The following is a 23027-nucleotide window of genomic DNA, read 5'->3' on the forward strand; positions in this document are numbered from 1 at the left end:
CAGGGGAGAATCAATAGGGAAACAGTGAATTCAGTTACAGCATTGTGCATCAAAGACAGATCTGTGAGGGCTATGTCCCATAAACCTCATTTTGTTGCTTCAAGTACTGTCAGACCAGTAACAGTTTTCTGCTTCTTACAAGCATTAAGCATTACCCCCACTGTGAAATATTTTTCAGATCATCGAACATCAAAATAGATGTGATCAGCTGAATTATAATCATCTAAATGGAAAGATGAAGAATATTAGTCAATTGGTTGGTTCTTTAATGCTATGTTCTTTCAAACAAAGCATTGAATATTTCTTGTAGTAAAACTGGAACTCACTTGCAGTAATGTCTAAACACTTCTGAGCCGCATCAGGACTCTTATTGAGGATAATAATATGAAAATTCAGACTGGCTCAAAGAAGAAGGAATTTGTTGGTGTCTATATCTGAGAATACTAAGTTCAAGCATGGGTGGATCCAGGGGCTCTAATAGTGTCTGTCATGAGGAGTGTTGCTGTCTATTTTATTGTATGTTAGCTTTTTTTTTCTGGCAAACTTTTCTGAAGAGTGACAATTATAATTACTAGTAGTTGCAGACTTATCTAATCAATTTGCACAGTGTGCGTGTGTGTGTGTGTGTGAGGGTGTGTTCCTCTTTTTCTGATGGCTTCACCCAAAGTCAGTAGCTTCAGTAGAAGTTTTGGGATCAAATCCTTTTAGCCTGAGCTTGGGTAAAATACCCTGAACCAATCACTCTGGCATGCAGGATGGAGTGCTCTGGGCAAGACTGATATCTCTTCACTCCTGAAGTTAGTGGTGCAGCTGGGATAGGGGGTTAGGATGGAGATCAGCTCTGAAGGAACCACATGAACTAAAAGTAAGAGGGATGGAAGTTTTTCCAGAGGAAAATCAGGAATCTTATTAAAAACTAAGTAGATAAGAATATTCACTGTAGTATGAAAACATAATAAAACTGTTATTTTATCACAGATTGGTGAGCGATAACTACAATACTAGATTCCCTGTGTGCTTAAAGTGATTTTTGCGTATTTACGTCATCTGAGAAGCTTTTAAAATAACCTTGATGCCATGGCTGCACCCCAAACCATTTAATTTCTGGGGTAATACCCAGGCTTTTTTTTCTTTTTTTCTCTAAGTTTCCAAAGATCAATTTTAGTACATAGGCCAGCTAATGTTTGTTAACATAAGATATAGAAATTAAGTTATAGAACCTGTTAATCTGCCCACTTACCTTTTTACCTTAGTCTCTTTTGCCGTTTAACCTCAGGGACTTCAAAAGCAGAATTGGAACATTAAGTCAGTACTTCTCAAATTACACAGTGAATTGGAATCACCTGGAAATCTTGTTTAAAATGTAGAGTGCTAGGGCCTACCCCTAGAGTTTGTGATTCAGTAGATGCAGGGTAGAACTTCAGAAATTCCTTGGTGGTGCTGTATTTTAAGACCTAGGACTTTACTTTGAGGGATGTTACATTAGATTGTAATGCTGAAGATTTGCCAGTTTTAAGTTCTTTTTTTGTAGATTATTGTCACTTTTTTACCTATAGTTCTATGGACTGAATATTAATTTAGTTCCTATTTCTATGTAGTATGCTTATTCCTCCATTAGCATTTGCTGTACTAGGTTCTACAGATAAAAAGTTAGTGTGGACATAAATACACACAGCTTCATATTATTTTTTCATTATATCAAGATTAATTGACATCATAAAATCCTAACATTTGTTCAGAGAATTTGTTAACACCCCCCTTCAGAAATTAACTCATAGAACCTTTTTATCTGTCCATTTACCTTTTAGTCCTCTTTGCCCTTTAACTTCAGTGACTTCAAAGGCTCAAAATTAAAATGACTCAGTGTAATTTAAATGTATTGGTAATTAATGTCTAATACGTGCCTTGAAATCATTTATAGTTGTGTATTCTTCTGCTGGTTGCCGACATTGTATAATCAAAATAGGCTGCCACTCAATCCCTTTTGAACTATAATTGCTATATTAATTTTAGGTATTTCTTCCTACTTATATTTTAAATGTTTACCTTTTCTAGTGAAAGTTGACTTGCCATATTATTTTGAATCTTATGTAAGGTAAAAAGAAATCATGTTATATGATAAAAGCACCCTAATTATTTTAGTTTGAGTAAATATGAACTGTATGGTGCATAACACTTTCCTTTTTATGCTGTTTTGTTTTTAAACAGGCTAATAGCTCGTCAGCTTGCTAAAATCCATGCTATTCATGCACACAATGGCTGGATTCCCAAATCTAACCTGTGGCTAAAGATGGGAAAATATTTCTCTCTCATTCCCACAGGATTTGCAGATGAAGACATTAATAAAAGGTAGAATTACTTTTTTCATTTGAAATTATGTTTTACATTGTTTTGCTATATATGTATAGGGTTTCAAAGATAACTGTAAGGTGTGTAAAATCTGATTTTGTTTATCTCTTTGCATTTAAGTAAAATAAGCATTAATTCATTTGACTCTCAGAAGGCACTACAGAAATCTGCTTTCTTCCCTAGTTAGCTCAAAAAAAAAAAAAAAAAAATCAGTCCCTATAAAAGTGGGGAAGTGGGGAGCCAAGAAACAAATATAGAACATTTATTTGGCAGTAAACATAATATAAAGGTTACTGTTATTGGGTATATTAGTGTGAATTGACCATAGAGACCTTTTTAATGCAATTCTTTCTGTCCAAAGGAAGGCTGCTTTGAATGGGCCTAGAGATCTACATTGGGGCAGTGTAGTCATATTGAAGTGTGAAAAGGTTTGGGTTGTCTTAGTTTATTGTGACTTTTAAAATCTCATATAATGAGATTGAAAGTTCTTTTACTGGAGTCTCAGATTTTGTAGGACTTCAGGTTCAGAGTAACTAAGATATTTCATTTCCTATAAAGATAAATGTGTAAATCAGAATTTAGAATCTAAACAAGTTTTTTTTTCTTCCAGTTTTATTGAGATATAATTGACACACAGCACTGAATAAGTTTAAGATACACAGCATAATGGTTTGATTTATATATGTTAATGAAATTATTACTGCAATAAGTTTAGTGAACCTCTGTCATCTCATGATAAAGACATAGAAAAAAAATTTTTTTCCTTGTGATGAGAACTCTTAGGTTTTACTCTCTTTTCGTGTATAACGTACAACAGTGTTAAGGGGGCCAGGCTGGCTCTCTGGTGGGCAGAACTGGGTCTGGGGTCGGTGGTTGTGGGGCTACAGATCCTCAGTCTAGTGTGGGCCTCTGGTGGACAGGGTCCAGGTCCTGAAGCTTCCTGGGCCTAGAGCTGGTCTGCTGTTGCGTGGAGTCAGGTCCCAGGGTCTCTGGCTGCAGGGCCCTGAGGTTCCTCAAAGTAGGTATCAGACCTCCAGTGGGCAGGGCTGGTTCAAGCACAGCTGGCTTTGGGGTCCAGGGTGTCCTGGAAGCTGGTATCAGCTTGCTGGTGGGTGGGGCAAGATCCCTGGATGGCTGCGGTAGGGGCCCAGGGTGTCCTAAAACTTTATCAGTTAGAGTGGGGCTGGGTCCTGGTGCCAGTGAGCTAGAGGGAGGATTCCACAGTGGTGCTTGCCAGGACCAGTGTCCTCCTGGTATAATGAGCTCCCAGAATGGCTGCTGCCAGTGCCTGTGAGCCCAGAGGGAGCTTCATTTGCCTCTTGCCTTATCAGGAGGCTCTTGAGGATCAGCAGGTGGGTGTGACCCAGGCTCCTTTCAGATTACTGCTTCTGCCCTGGATCCTAGAGTATGTGGGATATTGTATCTGCCCTTTGAGAGTGGAGTCTCTGTTTCCCACAGCCCTCTGGTTCTCCTGAAAGTGTGCCCTTAAAAAGCCAAATGTTCTAGGAGCCAGCCTTCCCAGTGTAGGATTCCTGGGCTAGGGAGCCAGAGATGCGGCTTGTTGTCTCTCCATGTGGAGAGCCTCTGCAATTGTAATTATACTCCCATTTGTGGGTTGCCCACCCAGGGGTGTGGGTCCTCACTGTACTGCATCTCTGCCCCTTCTGCTTGTCTTACTGTGGGTTCTCCATTCTACCTTTAAAAAATCTTTTGTGCTAGTCTTCTGGTCTTTCTCCTCATTAGTACCTCTATTGGTAGTTGTAATTTTGATGTGCCCGCTGGAGCAGGTGAGCTCAGTCTTCCTACTTACCATCTTGACTGCTCCTAACAAAGAGAGCACAGTCCTGCTGGGACCCTCTGAAATAACCTGTGACACATGCCTCAGAAGCTATACCAAGCATGTTTTTACATAATGTTATTAATACTAGTACAGAAATTGCAAATCTTACTTTGTCTTTATATCTAAAATGTACATGAAGACTTCCACTTTTGTATTCAGGAAGTCTTTAAGAATGACAGAGGTAAACAGGACCTGTGGATTTTTTTTTTCCTTGTTTTGTTTTATTTTTTATAATTCATTAGGAAAAATTAAAGTTGATTATTTCAGAAGATTAGTTTGGCTCATTCTGTGTGTGCTTTGTTTGCACACAGTTTGTCAGACTCTGAATGGACAGGGATATTGTACCCTGTAAACTGGGAGAGACAGACATCTGAAAGTTTGTCCATGGTGCTGGATATTCAGAAAATGATCACATAAAAACAAACAAAAAAATCCACCTTTGAAATAACAATTTTATTGAAAGATTTCAGGAAAAAAATCACTTTAAAATAATGAAGCTGGCAGTGGTGCAGTGTTGAGAGGGAGTATGATATTGTATGGATTAAGAGTATAAGACTCTGGAGCCAGATTGCCTGGGATCAAATCTCAGTTCTGCTGTGTAACCCTGGACACGTTACCTGTTTCCTTTTCTGTAAAATGGAAATAACAAGGGTAGGATGTTTACATTTTAGAGATTTTGTGAGGATTGAGTCAGTATATACAGATACCTTAGAACAGTGCTTGTGCATTTAAGTGCTAAATAAATGTTAGCTGCTATTTTAAAAATTTATTATTCAGAGGTTACTTTAAATTCTTGAGGTTAGTGATAAATCTGGAGATGGCTCTGGTAGATAACGAAAGATCCTTGCCCCAATAGAAAATACACAACTAAAGTATTAAAAATAATTAATATTAAAAATATTTTTCATATTTCCTTTCATTCCTTTTTGTCTGTACATGATTGTGATTATGTTAATAATCCTTTGAGTCCTATTATTTTCATTCAGCTCGGTACTTTTAAAATAAATTCTTGAATAATTACACCATCTTACGGATCTCTGTTGGAAGCTATGTGTAGAAGAGAATGCAGCAGTTGGGAGACAGTGAATAGGCAGATTCATTAAAGTAAACTCTGATACAGATTGTTTATTGTATTGTAAAATGAAAGGGGTAATCTGAGAGACTGTAGAGAAAGAATGAAGAGAACTTGTCTTGAAATTTTAGGGAAGAAGAGGAGGAACAGCAATTTTGTAAGCCTGATGGTGCTATTGAGGAATTAATAGCAGCACACTATTTTTGTTCCATTGTATTTTTATTATTACAAATATGGTACAATAAATAGTACAGAAAAGAGTACAGGATAAAAAGCCATAATCACCAGTCCTTGGCAAACTCTCATCCTTCCCAGTCTAACTACTGAGGCAATTCTCTGTAAAGATGAATATTCTATGATATGGTTATCATATGATAGTATCATAATGTTTATATGATTGATGATTATCATATAATAATGAGTTGATTTGTCAGCAATAGATAATATCTGCATGCATGCATGCAAAGTCACTTCAGTCATGTGTCTCTTTGCGACCCTGTAGACTGTAGCCCTCCAGGCTCCTCTGTCTGTGGGATTCTCCAGGCAAGAATACTGGCGTGGGCTGCCATTTCTCCCTCCAGGGGATCTTCCCAAGTGTCCTGCAGCTCTTGCACTGCAGGTGGATTCTTTACTGCTGAGCCACCTGGAAGGCCAAATATATCTGTTGACTTTCAAATGTGACTTTAACTAATTTATACGACATTCACCCTTCCAAGCTTGAGATAGATGTTTTAGTTCTTTAATAGGCTGTCTTTGTGACTTTAAATACTTAAACTTCTTTTTATTAAACTATGTGTCTTGGTTTCCCCCATCTGTAGAGTGGAGATAAATATAAAACATTGAGAAGAATAGTGTTAGTAAATGTCAGCTGTTAGACATGTATATTCTTCCCTGCCCTGTTTTGTACTGATGCACTTTTTACTTTTATGCCCTGCATTTTAGGTGTCTTGTTCAGTTTTTTTTTATTCATAGTAAAGTTGTTTATAATGGATTTTCTTTATTCTAATCTTAGAATAATTGGCCTGTTTTAATTCAGAAGTCTACATTTAAATGGAAAGAACTTATTAAAAATAGATTTTTTGTTATGTATTGAAATACCGAATTACTTTGTCGTACACCAGGAAGTAACAGTATTGTAGGTCATTTATATTTCAAAAACAAACAAACTAACTCAGACAAAAAGAGATCAGATCTGTGCTTACCAAAGGTGGGGTGTGGGGAAGGGGGAATTGGATGAAAGTAGGCAAAAGGTTCCAACTTCCAGATATAAAATAAATAAGTACTAGGGATGTAATATACAACATGATAAAGTAACATTGCTATGTTATTTATGAAAGTTGTTATATTGTTATAACAACTTTTGTTATATTGTTATATATGAAAGTTGTTAAGAACATGAGTTTTCATTACAAGAGAAAAATGTTTCTTTTTATTTTGTATCTGTATGAGATGATGGATACTTACCTAACCTTATTGTAGTAATCATTTCATTATGTAGGTAAGTCAAATTTTATTTTTTACACCTTCTATAGGGCTGTGTGTGTCAATTATATCTTAAAACTGAAAGAAAAAAGTTGTATGTGACCAAAAAGAAAATAAAAGGTTTTATTCCTTCAGTTCAGTTCAGTCGCTCAGTCGTTTCGAACTCTTTGCGACCCTATGAATCGCCAGGCCTCCCTGTCCATCACCAACTCCAGGCCTCCCTGTCCATCACCAACTCCCGGAGTTCCTTAGGGAAACTTAAAAAAACATGTTGTCATTAATATAAACAAGATGTAACTTTTTTTTTTTTTTAACTGAAAGGTTCTTAAGTGATATCCCAAGCTCTCAGATTCTTCAGGAAGAAATGACTTGGATGAAGAAGATTCTTTCCAACCTGGGCTCACCTGTTGTGCTTTGCCATAATGACCTGTTGTGTAAGAATATAATCTACAATGAGAAACAAGGTAGGTATCTGACTTTAGCAGTAAGTAAAGTTTTTTTTTCTTTGTGTTTATAACAGTCCTTTGATCTTTGTATCAATCAATAAATTTAATTCAAATGTAAGGGTTAAAAACATGTTTGAAGACTGAAGTGTTTTCTTTTGGTTACAAAGTCATGGTAACTGTGCTACATTAGGAATATATATTTTCTGCATAGTTGTATAAAATATGTTTCTTAGAATTGGTTTATTAGAAATAGTTTTTGGTTTCTGTTAGAGTTTTAAGTGAAAAATGATGACATGACTGTTTATAAATTTAATTGTAAATATTTGGTAATTCGTGATTTGAAAATGCACCTGCTTGTAATGAGGGTTATTGAAAAACCGACTGACATTGCACTGTTTTATAAATATAGAAATATTCTGAGTGTTGGGGGTAGACAGAGTATTAAAAACAAATGTATCCAGGTTTCCTATTACCTGTTTATTTTACTGACTTGTTAGATATTTTGATGCTAAGGAAATAAGCCACAGATGGAGGAAATTTTATTTTGTAGTTGCTGAAATTTTATCTACTGAAGTAATAATCAAGACACTTTAGTAAATTGTCTTAACATTTTTTGAGGAGGACAGTGATACATTTTGGTGAAATGTTTTTGGGGATTGTTTTTATCTTGCTGTATTCAAATTCTCTTATGTTTTCATATTTAAGAAACACATGATTGTATAATATTGGATAAAGTGGTTTGAGGTTTGGTTGCTAAAATGGTAGATGCCCTTCAATATACTACACTGAAATTTAAAAGACACAATTTTGGTTGAAAGATTAGTGTTAATTCAAAAAGTCTGTCTGAAACTTTGAAGCTGTTGCGTTTTGTAGGAAACCAGTTTTGAAGATAAATATTACAGTTGGAAGATTATTTTGAATTACAAGTGTGCTTTTTGAAGATACTGAAGCCAAAGAATTCTGATTAAGTGGTCATATTATGTCAAATTACTATTTATGACCATTCTTATCAATTATAAGTTGAGACTGTTCTAATGCAAAAGCTTGTAATATTTATAACTGACTTCAACTTGAAAAACAAAGAACACTGTCAAGGATGGTAGACTGAAGCACATATTTTCAAAAACATGCTTAAGTCCCTTTTATATTTGATATTTTAATCTGGATTAGAGAGTCTAAAAAAATTTTGAGCTAACATCTCTATTTTGAATGTCTTGAAGTCTATGGAATAATTTTTTTAAAAACTTCCAGTGTACCCTAAAACATTAAGTACTTGACAGTGTCCTTTAATTTATTGTTATCCATTTATTACCTATAATTGTTACAGTATATATGTACTACATTGTATAATAGTAACCAAATCTCAATGCCATTTGTGAAACAAGAATATTAGTTATTCATTAAAGTGATGTATTATCTTTTAAGTTCAGTGCAAGATCTAATAACACATTATATTATATAATGGAATTTCAAGTAAGGGCCTTCATCTGACATTTGAAGTGGACACTCAGCTTTATTTTTAACTGCAAGTTAATTAAGAGAATCTCTTATTTCCTTTGGAATATAATTTTAACTTTTCACATTTTTATTTTATAAGTTTCTTTTGCATATTCATTTCACCAAACAAACTTAATTGATTTCTAAAATAAAAGGGACCAAAAAAATCAGATTACTATGTTTTAGGTATAGAACATGAATTTTTGCTTTTTTATTTAACTAGTTGGCTATCTAAACTGCTGATTAGTGATATGAAAAGGTCTCCTCTTTTCAAATAAAATATTTATGCTTCATCCTGGCTTTAAAAGTTCAAACTTCTTGTCATTTTTTGTTTTACCAGGAGTTACCTAAATCATACTTTTGTGTCTAATTTTTCTTCCCTACATTGAAGAATAAAACTCACAGTTTAACAAGTATAAATATGTTGATACAGTTTTTAGAGTTTGCCCTTCGTCATAGGAGTCTATTATGTACCATTTGTTTTTTCTTGTCTTTGTGGTTATGTTTGTGTGCTAGTTATGAAAATATTCTGTTATATTTTCTTACAATGTTTTTTTTTCCTTCTTACCAATGGTTTTATACTGTTCATTAGGAAGGCTACTTTGGACTTTGCGGCATCCATTAAAAAAATCAATTTTTATGTGATTAGTTGATACATAAGCATTAAGAAAACATGTTTGGAATGTTGTTCAGGTAAAATCTGAAACTCATGAAAATGTGGCAAGAAGCTTGTTTTTATTTTTTATTATCTTATCCTGCTATTATCTTACTTATTTTGAATTAGGAGCTAATGGTTTTGAAGTAATGTGGTTATGACATATTGTCTTTAGTTATAAGGAGAAGTAACTTGCCTCATACTTTTAAAAAAGGTAAATTATATAAATTTAGTGAATTTAATAAGCAAAGAATATATGTATTTGAGTTGTAGCATAGCATTAGTACTTAAAATTGTACCATCAGGAGGCTCGTTGAAATTAGAAACATGGACTGCAGAGTTCTTTACCTTATTGCCTTGTAGTATCTGAAATCCCAAGTTTTAAGTCTTTCAGAATTAAAATGGTTTCTACATAGAATAAATGATTAAGTTACATATTATGTTCACAAATGTGTTTGATTTGTTATCACTTGATAAGTCGTTCATGTGATTTGAGCTCAGGGCTTCACCATTTTGTACCCACCTATGATATATATAAAGTAATAAGATATAGTGTATTTCAGACTCTTAATTTCTTGAAAGTACAAATTTTAAACTTCATGAATGTATATTGGATCATCTTGGTCTCTATATGTACTTTTCAGCTATAATAACTTAGATTTTTATATCATATAACTAGATTAAAAATCTCTTAAGTAACTCTTATCAGCAGATATATTACTCTTAAAAGAGTAATCAAACTCTTAAGTAACTTTAAAGAGAAGTCAAAAGGAATATAGATTTTGGAACCAAACACTCTTGTGTGCAGATCCCTGCTAAATCACATATGGAAGTAGGTGGTATTAAAGAAGTCGTTTTTATCTTCATTAAATGTTTATATTTAATCCTTTACTGTCTTCACCAGAATCACCTAGGATACTTAGGGAAAATGTAGGTATCTGGGCTCCATCCAAGACCATCTGAGCAAAAATTTTTATGGATGGGCTTAAGACTCTAGGAAGTGCTGCTTATACTATTGATAGTCTAGAACTTTTATTTGCTCTGTTTGAGACTAGAGATAATAGCTACTCCAGATGTTTCCTGACAAGACTTTAGATGAGGCATATAACACACATTGCACCAGACTAGGTACTTAACAGCTCTCAGTTGCAACTATTATACTGTGATAAGTGAAGTCGCTCAGTCGTGTCCGACTCTTTGCGACCCCATGGACTGTAGACTACCAGGCTCCTCCGTCCATGGGATTCTCCAGGCAAGAGTACTGGAGTGGGTTGCCGTTTCCTTCTCCAGGAGATCTTCCCAACCTAGGGATCGAACCCGGGTCTCCCGCATTGCAGGCAGATGCTTTACCATCTTGAGCCACCAGGGAAGACTCAATACTGTGATAAGAGTTGGCAAACTGTAAGGAGCTTTCTGTAAGGAGCTATGTAGTACATACTTCAGACTTTTCATCCCATATTATAGTCTCTGTTTCCACTATTAAGCTCTGTGTTGTGGCACAAACACAGCCATATATTGTTAGGCGCTGGGTTGAATTTGGCTTGAGGACACATTGTTTGCCAACTGCTGTATTATGTTCATAGGAGATGTATTATACAAAGTGTATCTGATTCTGAAAAAGTAAAAATGGTAACTGTAAGCCAGAAGGATTTATGGCTTAGTAGTATAAGATGACGATTCAGATTGTCTTTAAATGCAATTTACAGATTTTTCTTAACTATAATTCGAGTGATTAATTTAAAGTTAAAAATGTATATATATGTGTGTGCTGTACTTATTCATATCCACACAAACACAGACTATGAGTACTCTGCAGTTTGTAGGCATTTTCACCTGTGAATGTTACAGGAACTGGTAGGCATCACAGAAGAAATCCTGCTTCTACTTGTTTTCATCATGTCAGTTGACAGGACTCAGGAATATGGGAGAAGAGTAAGCTTCCTTTCTGAAGTTGATGGTAGTTGTCAAGATTTTTGAAATGTTAGTCAGTGCCAGGAATTAGGTGGTTGGTAAGACAGCGTCCCATTCCTTGGCTTCAGTGAAATGACATCTTAAAAAGGTAAGAAAAGTATACTTAATGATATGATGATAGAATTTGTTATATAATGATAAAACCAAAAGCAGTGACTCTTGATCCAGAACTGTATGATAAGACTTATCAGTCTTCTTCTAAGTTAATCAGCAATTAATTAGAAATAATTTATACTAAGTGGAACAAATTTCAATATTGCTTATTAACTGACTTCAAATCTCGTATTTTAATTTTAACTAATCCTTTAGCTGCTGACAGAAGTAATCGCTAAAGCTTTTGAGTTTGTCGTCTCATGTCTTAATCCTCTGTCAGAATGTTTACTGGTGGCTGTTTTGTTTCTTCTTTTCCCCAATTCATAAACTGAAATTTGCTCAGTCGTGTCTGATTCTTTGGGACCCCATAGACTATAAGAGTCCATGGAATTCTTCAGGCAAGAATACTGGAGTGTGTAGCCTTTCCTTTATCCAGGGGATCTTCTCAACCCAGAGATCAAACCCAGGTCTCCTGCATTCCAGGTGGATTCTTTACTAGCTGAGCCACCAGGGAAGCCCCCCGTTCATAAAAACTTCATAAAAAGCTTAAGACCTAATATGTAACTTTAAATGGCTGCCATTGATTTTTTTTTTTCTGTCAGCAAATGCAGGAAGCTAATGTATAACTATTTAAGGAAACAAAGCTTTCTTGGGCAGTTACAGAATAAGCTAGATTCTTCTTCAGAGTTTTATTTTTATTTTTTTCTTTTTTTTTCTTCAGAGTTTTAAACAATATAATTAGAAAATGGGTGAGTCACCATTCACCCATTGATTGACTCTAGAGTTGATTGACTCTAACTCTTACTCACTTTATTATTATTCATGAAAAAGCATTGTTGTGGTTATTTTATTGATTTTTAACAAAAGTGTTTTTTTGTTAGTTTTATTTTTAAATTAAAATTTGGTACCGTATTTGTTAGCGTATATTTTCCAGGGTAGAATTATTATGAAGGATAGTCTTAACTTTGCTTTAAACCTTGTAGTCTAAATCACTATTTAGCATAAAATAAAATATCCCTAATTCACACAATAAAAAACTTAAATGGACTGTAAAAACTTTAACTATTAAGGAAGAGCTACCTAAAATAGTTACTAGTTTAGATTTTTTTCTTTGCTCATACATTCACTTCCTCTGTATGGTCAACCATATACTTGAATAAGAATGTCAGAAATGCCATACTTTGTTCCTTAGTGTTTCATACTTAACTCCCCTGCTCCCATTTAAACATGTGTTATCACTGTGTCTGAGCATTCTCTGCAAAACTTCCATTTATTAATATTTCACTAGCATTTGACTACTTCCTGTATGCTAGGGTTTGCTCTGTGGATTGCATGAAGAAATGTGGAAGGGACCTGCTGCCCCTCCAACTGCCCCTCCAGGAAACGATGGAGGAATCAGATAAGAAAACGGATGTTTGCATTCAGAATGATGAGTGCTGTGGTGAAGGTGTGCATGTCCAGGGTAAAGTTACTGGACTTCAGAGAAAGAGATGAAAGGAAACTTTCCCAGAATAGAATACTTCCTTTTTCTGCCTAAGAGAGAAAACATTTTGCCAACTTGAGTGTAATTGTGGTTACTTTTTCTCTCTTCTCTTCCTGTCTTACATAACTCTATAGAGCAAGTAGGGTGAATTGGAACCATTTTCAGGTTTTCATACTGGTTACTTTGCTTTTAATCCTTTTTTCCTTAACAACAACAAGTAAAGGAGTCCAAATGAATGGATCGTGTGAATTATATAGACTTAGTTAATTAACTTTTTTTTGGTTTTAAAGTACTTTAAATATTGTTTAAACTGTACTGAGATTTGAACGATTTATTTAACTCAGTAAGAGTGGACTTCATTACTGTGAAGATAAAGAAACATAGTAATAAAAGAAAAAAACTTTTGAGAAAACAAGATAGTCATGTCATATGAGCTGTTAGTTTTTAATAGTGATGTGGATGTTTCTCTAAATAAATTGGAAATTTTAGAATTCAGAAGTTAAATTTGTAGAGGAAAAAAGTTCAGGGTATTTTTTTTTTTCTTGTAGGAAAGCATTTTTCAGTAATTTGATTTTTCTGGCACCCAAAATAAGGAAAGCAGGCCTCTTTAATTCTACTTTGTTGCAGAAGATTAAATTTAAGGTTGAGTTCCACTTTGTTTGCAGTAGTTTGAAAAGAATAGTTAATGCAGATTAAAAAATTTTTTTTTCCTTTTAAGCTTTGTGTCTTGTAAAATGTGAGTTTGCCAAATTTTCTTCATCTGCTACAGATTAGGTATGCCATTGTTGCTGCCATGTGGCGGCGCACCCGTGCTTCTTAAACGCACTGACTGGAGGTTTATCGCATCACTTGTTCACATGCACGGAGCCTGGTAACAGCCTCATCTGTATCTTGTTAGCTTCATTTTCTTATTTTTAAAATTTCATTATTTATAAACTCAACATAGCATTTAAAAATAAAGGCTAGTTTTAATGAATTAATGCTACTACAAAAAGTCATTGCTAAAATTTTCATACTGAAACAGATTTTAACTTTTGTTAAAATGATCTATGCTTTATTTAAATTGTATATCCTCTATAAGCAGGCATGTTTTACCTGCTGTTTTATTTATATTTGCCAAATTCTAAATATGATTTTGAAAATTGAAATTGAAGCTTTTGTTTATGTGGCTAAAGTAAGCTTCGGGACTGGGCTGTGTATTTTTATTGGCATGTAACAGTTTGTATGAGCTCTACAAGAATTTGTATTAAAGAGCTAAAACAATCAACAGCTGTAATTTGAAAAATTGTTTATTAAAATTGTTTGGTTGACTCAGTGAGACAACTTGGTAAATCCTCTGGAATCCTCATATTTTGAAGTCTGGGTGGGTAGATAGGTATTTCCCAAATCATTATGTTTAGTCTCTTTCATCCTAATCTTTTTAAACTATCATTTTTTTTTCTCCTTAAAGTAATGTTTATTGTAAAGAATAAAGGAAAAAAGGTCACTTGTCTACCATCTGAAATGAAACCAATAAAAATGTTTTGGTTTATTTCCACCATCTTTCCCCCCCTATGTATTATGTTTCTTTTTTTTTTCCTTCTCTCTTCAGGCATATTTTAATAATTTGGATCACTGTGTTTGCTATTTTGTATCTTTTGTCATATAACATTTGTAATTCTCCTGGCCATTAAATAACTTTTGAAAATGAAATTTTTATCATGGCTGCAAAGTATTTTGTCATCATGGTGGTCTTTACCCTGTCATTCCCAAGGGTACCTAGAAGAAAATTTTTAAATATATTCTGACTTTTCATTTTGCAACTTATTGGTGAAGTGATTTGGTTAAAGCTTGTTCTGTCCTCCCATTCTGCTGGTTAGTGAAGTGCTTTGGTTAACTTTAAGACTTTCTGTGGGATAGTTTTTGTTTCTCCAAGAATATAAATTGGTTGTGTTGCAGTGGTTTATGTAGTCACCAGCTTTTAGAAACTTTATTTTGTCAATATGCATATAGATTTTGGTAACTGGACTTTAATACTTTGATGATCTCACTTATTTTACTCTAGACTTGACTATTATGAAAGTTTTGAATTATATATTAAATGCCATTATATTAATTTTTTTTTGCTTTTGTGTAAAATACTCCACTTGCTATTACATTTTTTTGGTCATATAATACTCTTTTTCTGAGTTGGAATATGATCAACATACAGTCCAAGATTAAACATATAAATTGATAGCAACACATGATAGTTAAAAGGCTCTTTCATCTGGGAAAAGCCAGTGTGTTTAAACCAGAAGTTTATTACCTCAGCTTGATGTTTTAAAAGATAGTGTAACTAGACATAGCTCTGTATTTTCTCAATATCAGCAGCTTAGAAACTATTCTTACAGCCTTACATCTGTGTTCATGTATCCATTTTAACTGTTGAGCCTTTTGAGTTTGTGATCCCCTGGTGTAGACAGTGACCCATTTTGATGTGTTTTCCTTAATGTTTCTCTTTCTCTCTCCCTCCCTCCCTCTCTTTTCCTCATTTGTCTTTTAAAAAATAGGACCTATATCTGTGTTGAGCCAAATCTTCTAACTAAAACTCAGTATTCAAAGATGAAGCTTCCTAAGCAGGAGTTTGTCCCTTGGGCGAATGGAACAGGATAGTCTGAAGAATTATAATAAAATTTGCATATATATAAAGCACTAATTTAGAATAGGAATTTTTTTAGTTTATATAAAAATTTCTCAAAAAGAAAAAATAGCTTACCTTTATTCCTTTAAATGATAAAATGACCACCTTAATGCTGCTCAAGTAAGCTATTGGAAACCTTAATTATGTAGCATTTCAAGAATATTTAAGAGTTTGATAGCAACTATCTTACCTTAAAGAGGTTTTGTTAATCAGCAAGTGTTATAGCTTAAGTGCAGGACTCACAGAATTCAAACCTTGGAAAGTCTATGTATTTTTTCCATCGGTAAACTTACTGTTGGAATATATATTAATTTTTTGAGAAAGTTGCATAAATTATTGTTTCCAAAGGTAGTTTTCATTTCTGACTAAACTTGAATTTTTAAGTAACTGATGCCCCCATGTGGTTAAATACATATTTGCTTTTGTTTGAATGTGGAGAATGACTGTATTTTTTGACTTTTATTTAGTATAGTGGACATTGATGTCCGCAAAGAAGCTGTTGACCTATGTACATAATTGGAATTTTGTAAAGCTCATTGCCATAAAATTCACAGCCTTACCCTGTATTGTCTCAGAAGTGCATGTAACCAAGCACGTACAATGAGACAAAATATTGGAAGCTATTTAATTATAAATAGCATAGGGATTTTCGTATCCTATACGTGATTTCTTATGTCTTTGTTTTTGTGTCTCACATAGGTGATGTACAGTTCATTGATTATGAATATTCTGGATACAACTACCTGGCATATGATATTGGAAATCATTTCAATGAATTTGCAGGTAAAATCCAGCAGAGAACATGTTCCTCTAGTGAGGTAGCATATAAAACTTTGAAAGGATGCTTTTTAGAATTTTTTTGTTCTTTACAGAAGATCAGCTTGGGGGTAGGAGCAACAATTTTTATTTTCTTCACGACCATTATGGTTTTTCTTTATTATTGGAGGAAAGAGATGATGACCTCTTCCTTAATTTCTTAAGGAAAATAAGAGAAAAATAATAATTGTGGCTTTTACTCTTTTTTTAAGAATTGACATAGTTACTTTATAAATCTCATCTAATTTTTTCTACACACAATCCATGTTCTCAATTTACAAATGAATAAAGTAATTCACCAAGGTCACGGTAAAATGCAGAGAACTAAGATTTGAAACCAACTCTTTTTTTTTTTTTTTTTAATCATGTAAAGGCCTTTGCTGTTTCCGTTGTGTGTGAGTGAAAGTCACTCAGTCATGTCCAACTCTTTGCAACTCCGTGGCCTATACAGTCCATGGAATTCTCCAGGCCAAAATACTGGAGTGGGTAGCCATTCACTTCTCCAGGGGATCTTCCCAACCCAGGGATCAAACACAGGTCTCCCACATTGCAGGCGGATTCTTTACCAGCTGAACCAACCACCAGGGAGGCCCTAGTGGAGCTTCCATGGTCAGAGGAGCCTGGCAGGCTACAGCCCATGGGTCCTAAACAGTTGGAGATAGCTGAGTGACTTTGACTTTCCATTGTATACCTGGGCTTTTTGAATGTCATCTAACTAAAAAGCTCAAGAATTTATTTATTTATCTGTAGGAAGGGAGAGTAGTTATGCATAAAAAGTTATCACCATGAATATGCTTCACTGGTGAGGATACAAAAGAGGAAGCTTCAGTGATCTTATTATGATTTTGTGTAGAAAAAAACTGAAAAAGGTAGAATTTGGATATGCACATAGAAAGGAGGGCACTGCAGGAAGAAGGAAGAAATCTTCAAGGTGAATATACCTATTCCTATAGGATATAAAATCCATGAAGGAGAATAGAGTGTCATAAGACCAGAGAGGTAAGTTTGGATCAACTTAGGATCAACTTGAATGGTAGGCAAAATACTAGGAACTAGATGAGTATTTTTCAAACTGCACATCATGAGATCAGATGTGTAGGGGAATTAATTAAAGAATGCAAAAGAAATAGAAAATATCAGAATTGGAAGGTGTAGTTAGTTAGAATAAATATTGTTTCATGAAATACAGTATCAGGTGCATGTGTAAGGCTTCAATATAAACATGTATTTATGGTTTTCACTAGTGGTCCAGTAGTTAGGACTCCAAGCTTCCAATGTAGGGGGTGCAGGTTCAATGCTTGGTTGGGGAACTAAGAGCCCACATGCTGCGTGGCCAAAAAACAAAAAATATAAAGGTCTATCCACTTAAATGTATTTGTTACTTTGGGAGTAATGGTTAAAGACGCTTTAAAGCCACAGTTCTAGAAAATGCTTTAGATGCTAGTGTGCATAAGAATCATAAGAATCTCCTGAGGTACTGGGGTAAATGAAGATTTGTGATACCTAATGGTAGTTGGTTCAGGCTTCACATTTTGAAGAAAAATTGAGGCAGTGAAAATTGATTATGGTGATCAAGTGTATTGTATATTAGAATTTAATTAGGAATACGTTATGATTGGTTTACTTAATAAATGGGATTTGCTTAATAATATCTAGTGTTTCAGCAAAAAATGGAGACATTTAATAATTTTTTTCTGAAAAAATAGGTAGATGGTACACATTATTAAAGTAGACAGAAGATATGTCATGTGTTTTAAAAAATCTCACTGTATTTTTCTATTTTAGGTGTGAGTGATGTAGACTATAGTCTTTATCCAGGTAGAGAACTACAGGGCCAGTGGCTGCGTTCTTATCTTGAAGCCTACAAAGAATATAAGGGTTTTGGGACTGAAGTTACTGAAAAGGAAGTAGAAATACTCTTCATTCAAGTCAATCAGTTTGCTTTGGTAAGTTTAAATTTAAGAAATTAATGAAAGGTTCTTAATACAGTGTTAATAGCTTAAAAAAAGTTTTCTATCATTTTTTAAGCAGTTCCTATTTTGAGTTTTTTGAACTTGTTAATTGTTTAAAATAATGACAAAACAAGAGTGTTTAAAATTCCCCCACTGTAATGCTTTTGAGGACAAAGATTTTATTTCATTTACTACTGTATCCCCAGCCCCTAGAACAGCAATGCCAAACTATAGGTTAAGTGCTCAATAAAATTATTTGTTCAGTGAATGGATTTGAGATAGAGTTAGGATTAAAGTGTGAAGCACTTTTTAAAAATACCGAATTCTCTTTCTTTATGTTATTAAAACACATAATCAAGGATAGATTTATGAGAAATGAGGTTATTTCTAGAATACATGTAATCATCACATGAACTTCCCATGTTAGCATGATTAAAAGTACATTGGAAGAACCGGTAGAACTGCATTCATAACTGCACAGTATTGTGTCTTCATGACCTTTTGATAAGCAGTTATTTCCCACATCTTTGGTATTTTAATGCTCTGTTATTTTCAAGACCCACCTCTCTTTACTCTAAATGCATCTACTTTTTCAAAATTTAATTCATTTAAATTATCTTTTGAGAATGACATGATGCCATTAGAATGAGCTTTCAGCTAAGGTGTTGAGACAAATTGAATATTGGGTTGCAGTTCTTTTAGCTACTGTGTCTTTTTAGTTTTAATACAATTCTCTACAATTGACACGGGAATTATTTGCCATGTAGTCTTTACAAATAGACCCTAATGGTGGCTCATGGGTGTACTGTTTCCATAGTATTAAAAGTAGCATTTCTTCAGAGCCATTCAGAATACATCTTAAGAGGATGTGCTGAAATGTGACTTCTTTGCCTACTGTTCTGATGGCTTTAGAACATTAATGACATGCTCTCCATTTGGTCCTAGGATGCCTGCTGTTTCTATTCTTTTTTAAGCATGATTTTAAAGTAGAGAATATAGGGTTTTCTTAACAATAATGGCATAATTGCTAAATCCAGTTAAAACTCTTAAGTCTTTATCTTACTTTATCTGTCCATAGCATTTGACAGTATATTTTCCCATTGATTCCAGTTTTTTATTTGTTAGTTTTTGTGGTACCATTTTCCCTTGGTTTTTCTCTTTTGTGCTCTCCTGCTTGTCTGCCTCTCTGGCTCTTCTTTCTTCTTACTCTTCCTCTAATTCTTTTTCATTCTAGTGTTTCCTAGTGTTCAGATTTTGGGCTCTGGCCCATTTTCTTCTTCTTCTTCTTCTTCTTTTTTTTTTTTTTTTGCAGCACCACACAGCTTGTGGGATCTTAGTTCCCTGACCAGGGATTGAACCTGGGCCCTTAGCAGTGAGAGTACCTAGTCCTAGTCACTGGACTACCAGGGAATTCCCTACTTTATATACAGTTCCCTGGCTTTTACTGCCCTTTCTTTTAATGATCCCAAGTTGAGTTTCCTGCCACTGTCAAGCTCCAGATCTGGACTGTATCTCTCCAGGGTTCCATTAGTATTTGACCACAATGTGTCCAAACTTGAATTTTATTTTCAGCATCTTGTCCTGTTTCCCATTATTTATTCTTTACTGTACTGTTTTGACTTAATTAAAATGATGTGCATTCTATTGTATTCTGAAACCAGGAAAGAAGGAATTATCTTTCAAGTGTTCCTCTTCTCACACTTTTCTATTTTCAGGTTCTTTCTTTTTTTTTTTTTTTTTTTTGGTTCCTGAAATTCTGTGAATTCCACCCCTTATCTCCTTAATTGCACGGCCTATGATTAAGGACTTAGTCTCTCACCTACGTTAGTCTTTACTTGTCTCTTCACCTTTAGGTTTTTTCTGTCTATAATTCATACAGTATGTTTGAAAAGTGATCTTTCTAATAACTAGAATCTAAGTTATGAATCTGATTGTGTCACTTTTCTACTCTATGGCTCCCTGTGATTTACAGAGTGACATACAAATGATAGCATCTACAGATTTTCTTATTTCCCACTGTATTTCTCACATCCCACTTCCTCCTCTAGCAGAGTCATCATGTTTTCTAAACACTCCAAGGTGTTTTAACCCTGTATGCTTCTTTCTACCTAGGATGCCCTTTTCCCTGTATTTTCTGGCAAGTTCCTCTTATTCCTTATGGATATGTCTTAAAAACTCTTCCCTTCTCCTTCCTTGATCAATTGTCATGAAGAAGACAGCACTGACTTACATTGTAAGGCTGTTTTGATAAGGGAGGAAAAGAGGTTTGAGTAATAAGATCGAGGTGTAGATGTTTTAAATAAATAAATGGTTATGTGAAAGTCACTCAGTCATGTTTGATTCTTTGCAACCCCATTGACTATACAGTCCATGGAATTCTTCAGGCCAGAATATTGGAGTGGGTAGCTTTTCCCTTCTCCAGGGGATCTTCCCAACCCAGGGATCAAAGACAGGTCTCCCGCATTGCAGGCGGATTCTTTACCAGCTAAGCCACCAGGGAAGCCCCAAAATAAATGGTTGGTAAATGTTTATTCCTCAGGGCATGGTCATACTTTTAAATATTAAAAGACTTCACTTGTTATTGATTGTTTACTGTAATTAATTAATGTTGAGATGATGACAAACAAAAGTAGGTATTTGCATTATAAAACCAAATAGCTAATGCCTGGGTTTTTTAAGCTCTGATGAGTTTTTAGACACATTGTTGGCAGACTTCAGATTCTTTGTAAGTAAAGTTATATTGTATAATTATATATTTACAAACTTATACATATGTATTATTTATACATAATATATTAAAATATGAGGTTTTCAGAAGAGTTTGAGAATTTATTTTATTTGTTCACTATATAAAGCTTCTAATTTTTCTTGGCAACAGATGTGGGTAGCCTGGGCATTAAAATGCCCTCTGATAGACGTACATATCTGTAACTTCCAAATCTGAGACAAATAGTATTAGTAAATCATAGAATTATAGATTATTATATTAGTTGTACTTCAGTATCCTCACTTTTCCATTTTTGAGAATGCAAATAATAAATGGACTGTTCCCTTATTTTCCTTTTTATTCATATAGGAGACTAATATAAATATAATTTTTTTGTTTTCAGCCTGTAAAAGGTGTTAACCTACCAAAATAAGTACGGTTCTGTGTATAATGCTTCTCTAACATAGAATCATTTAGTTATTTTACATTACTGTATGAATAAAAATTGAGAAATACTGTTGATAACAGTGCTTGAAACATTGGGGAGAGCTGTTTTGATGTTATTTTTAGGTGACCAATATTTACCATCTTGGATATTAAAACAAATTTAAAATATTTACTAAATATATATATATATTTAAAAATCTCAGATTAACATAAACAGCATTTTAAAAATTAAAAATAACTATTTTCCAAAGCAAAAAACACTTCAGTGAGAAGAATGACATAATTTTATACTTTTACAAATTTCTCTGATGTCTAGCTTAACAAAAGTTAGACTCTCATATTTGCTTCTGCATTTCATCTCATATAATGTGTTGTTTTCTCTGAAGTGTGTGAAGATAGTCCTGTTTGACACACACATGTTGTTGGGAATGAGAAGTATTTTGCCTTTTCAGAGAACTGTGGATATTCTTTTTTTGATGCTTCACCAAAATTCAATAAGTAATAGTTGCTTAAAGTTTAGTAGTAATGTTTAATCTGAGCATATCAGTTAACTTTTGTACTCTATTACATTAAACTTCGTTAGTTTATCTTACACTTTGAATGCCTGTTATACCAGTGTGTGATTTTTTATAATTTTAATGTCATTCATTAGTTATTTGGAAAATATGGATTTATTAAGTTGTATAATCTTCTCAAAGTTGATACATCTCATTATATATTGAAAAATTACACTTGTTTATGTCACTGCCAATATCAGAAAAATAATAAGCACTTTATTGAGAAGCTGATAATCTCACAGAGTTGAACACAGGTTTTCCAGTGTTCTAATTTAGGTTGAATAGTCTTAAGTCTATCATTGGCAACAAATACTGTCAGTTATTTTCAGTGAAATGACAAGTTTTCTTTTTTTATATTTGAGAAATGTCTGCCAAATACCCAAGTCTAATAGTTCATATGTCAGTTGTTCTTTCAAGTAAGAATGGTATTCCATTAAAATTGTGCAAGTTTAGGTCACAACTCAATCATATGTGTGTTACCTTGAGACAGCCTTCATACTCTGGGTAGGCATCAGCCGTGCTTTATGTGTACTTCCAGTGTCATCTCACAGAATGTCAGAATATCATGTATTCAAGGGTGGAGATGTAATAAGATTAATAGTTTTAATGGCTTCATAAAGTACATTCTTTAGTGAGACTGTATTTGTACTGTGAGTGTGTGGTGGTAAAGAGTAAGACCATTATGCTAGTACAGTTTGGTGTACCGCTGCCTTGGCTTATGTTAAGGAACCAGGAGCGTCACCCATTACTGCTTTTCCATTACTGCAAATGTAAACAGAGTCATAAAGACAAGTAACATGTTAGTATTATAATGAAAATAGCTCGGGGCCTCAGAATCTTCCATGGACTTCATGGATGGACCACTTTGAGAACCGCTGACTTAGACTTTCAAAAGGAGGAGGGCATTTCATAGTTCACCTTTCAATACCTGAGACATATCCTTAGATAGAAAAACCATTTTTTAAAGTCTTCCTCATTTTTGTCATTCTGGTTTTGTG

The 23027-nt window shown here is 34.1% G+C and overlaps 1 protein-coding gene across 1 annotated transcript in view; it reads left to right on the forward strand.

The window, feature by feature from the left end:
* The window catches only part of ETNK1 (ethanolamine kinase 1), a 54977-nt gene that overhangs the window by 24238 nt on the left and 7712 nt on the right, over nucleotides 1-23027 (forward strand). The window contains exons 3-6 of the mRNA XM_040235356.1: nucleotides 2209-2349; nucleotides 7065-7207; nucleotides 16250-16333; nucleotides 18152-18312. Coding sequence (XP_040091290.1) covers nucleotides 2209-2349; nucleotides 7065-7207; nucleotides 16250-16333; nucleotides 18152-18312 — 529 coding nt within the window. The remainder of the gene's footprint in view (nucleotides 1-2208; nucleotides 2350-7064; nucleotides 7208-16249; nucleotides 16334-18151; nucleotides 18313-23027) is intronic.

The sequence above is a fragment of the Oryx dammah genome, unplaced genomic scaffold (genome assembly GCF_014754425.2).
Source record: "Oryx dammah isolate SB20612 unplaced genomic scaffold, SCBI_Odam_1.1 HiC_scaffold_29, whole genome shotgun sequence".
Classification (NCBI taxonomy): Eukaryota; Metazoa; Chordata; class Mammalia; order Artiodactyla; family Bovidae; genus Oryx; species Oryx dammah.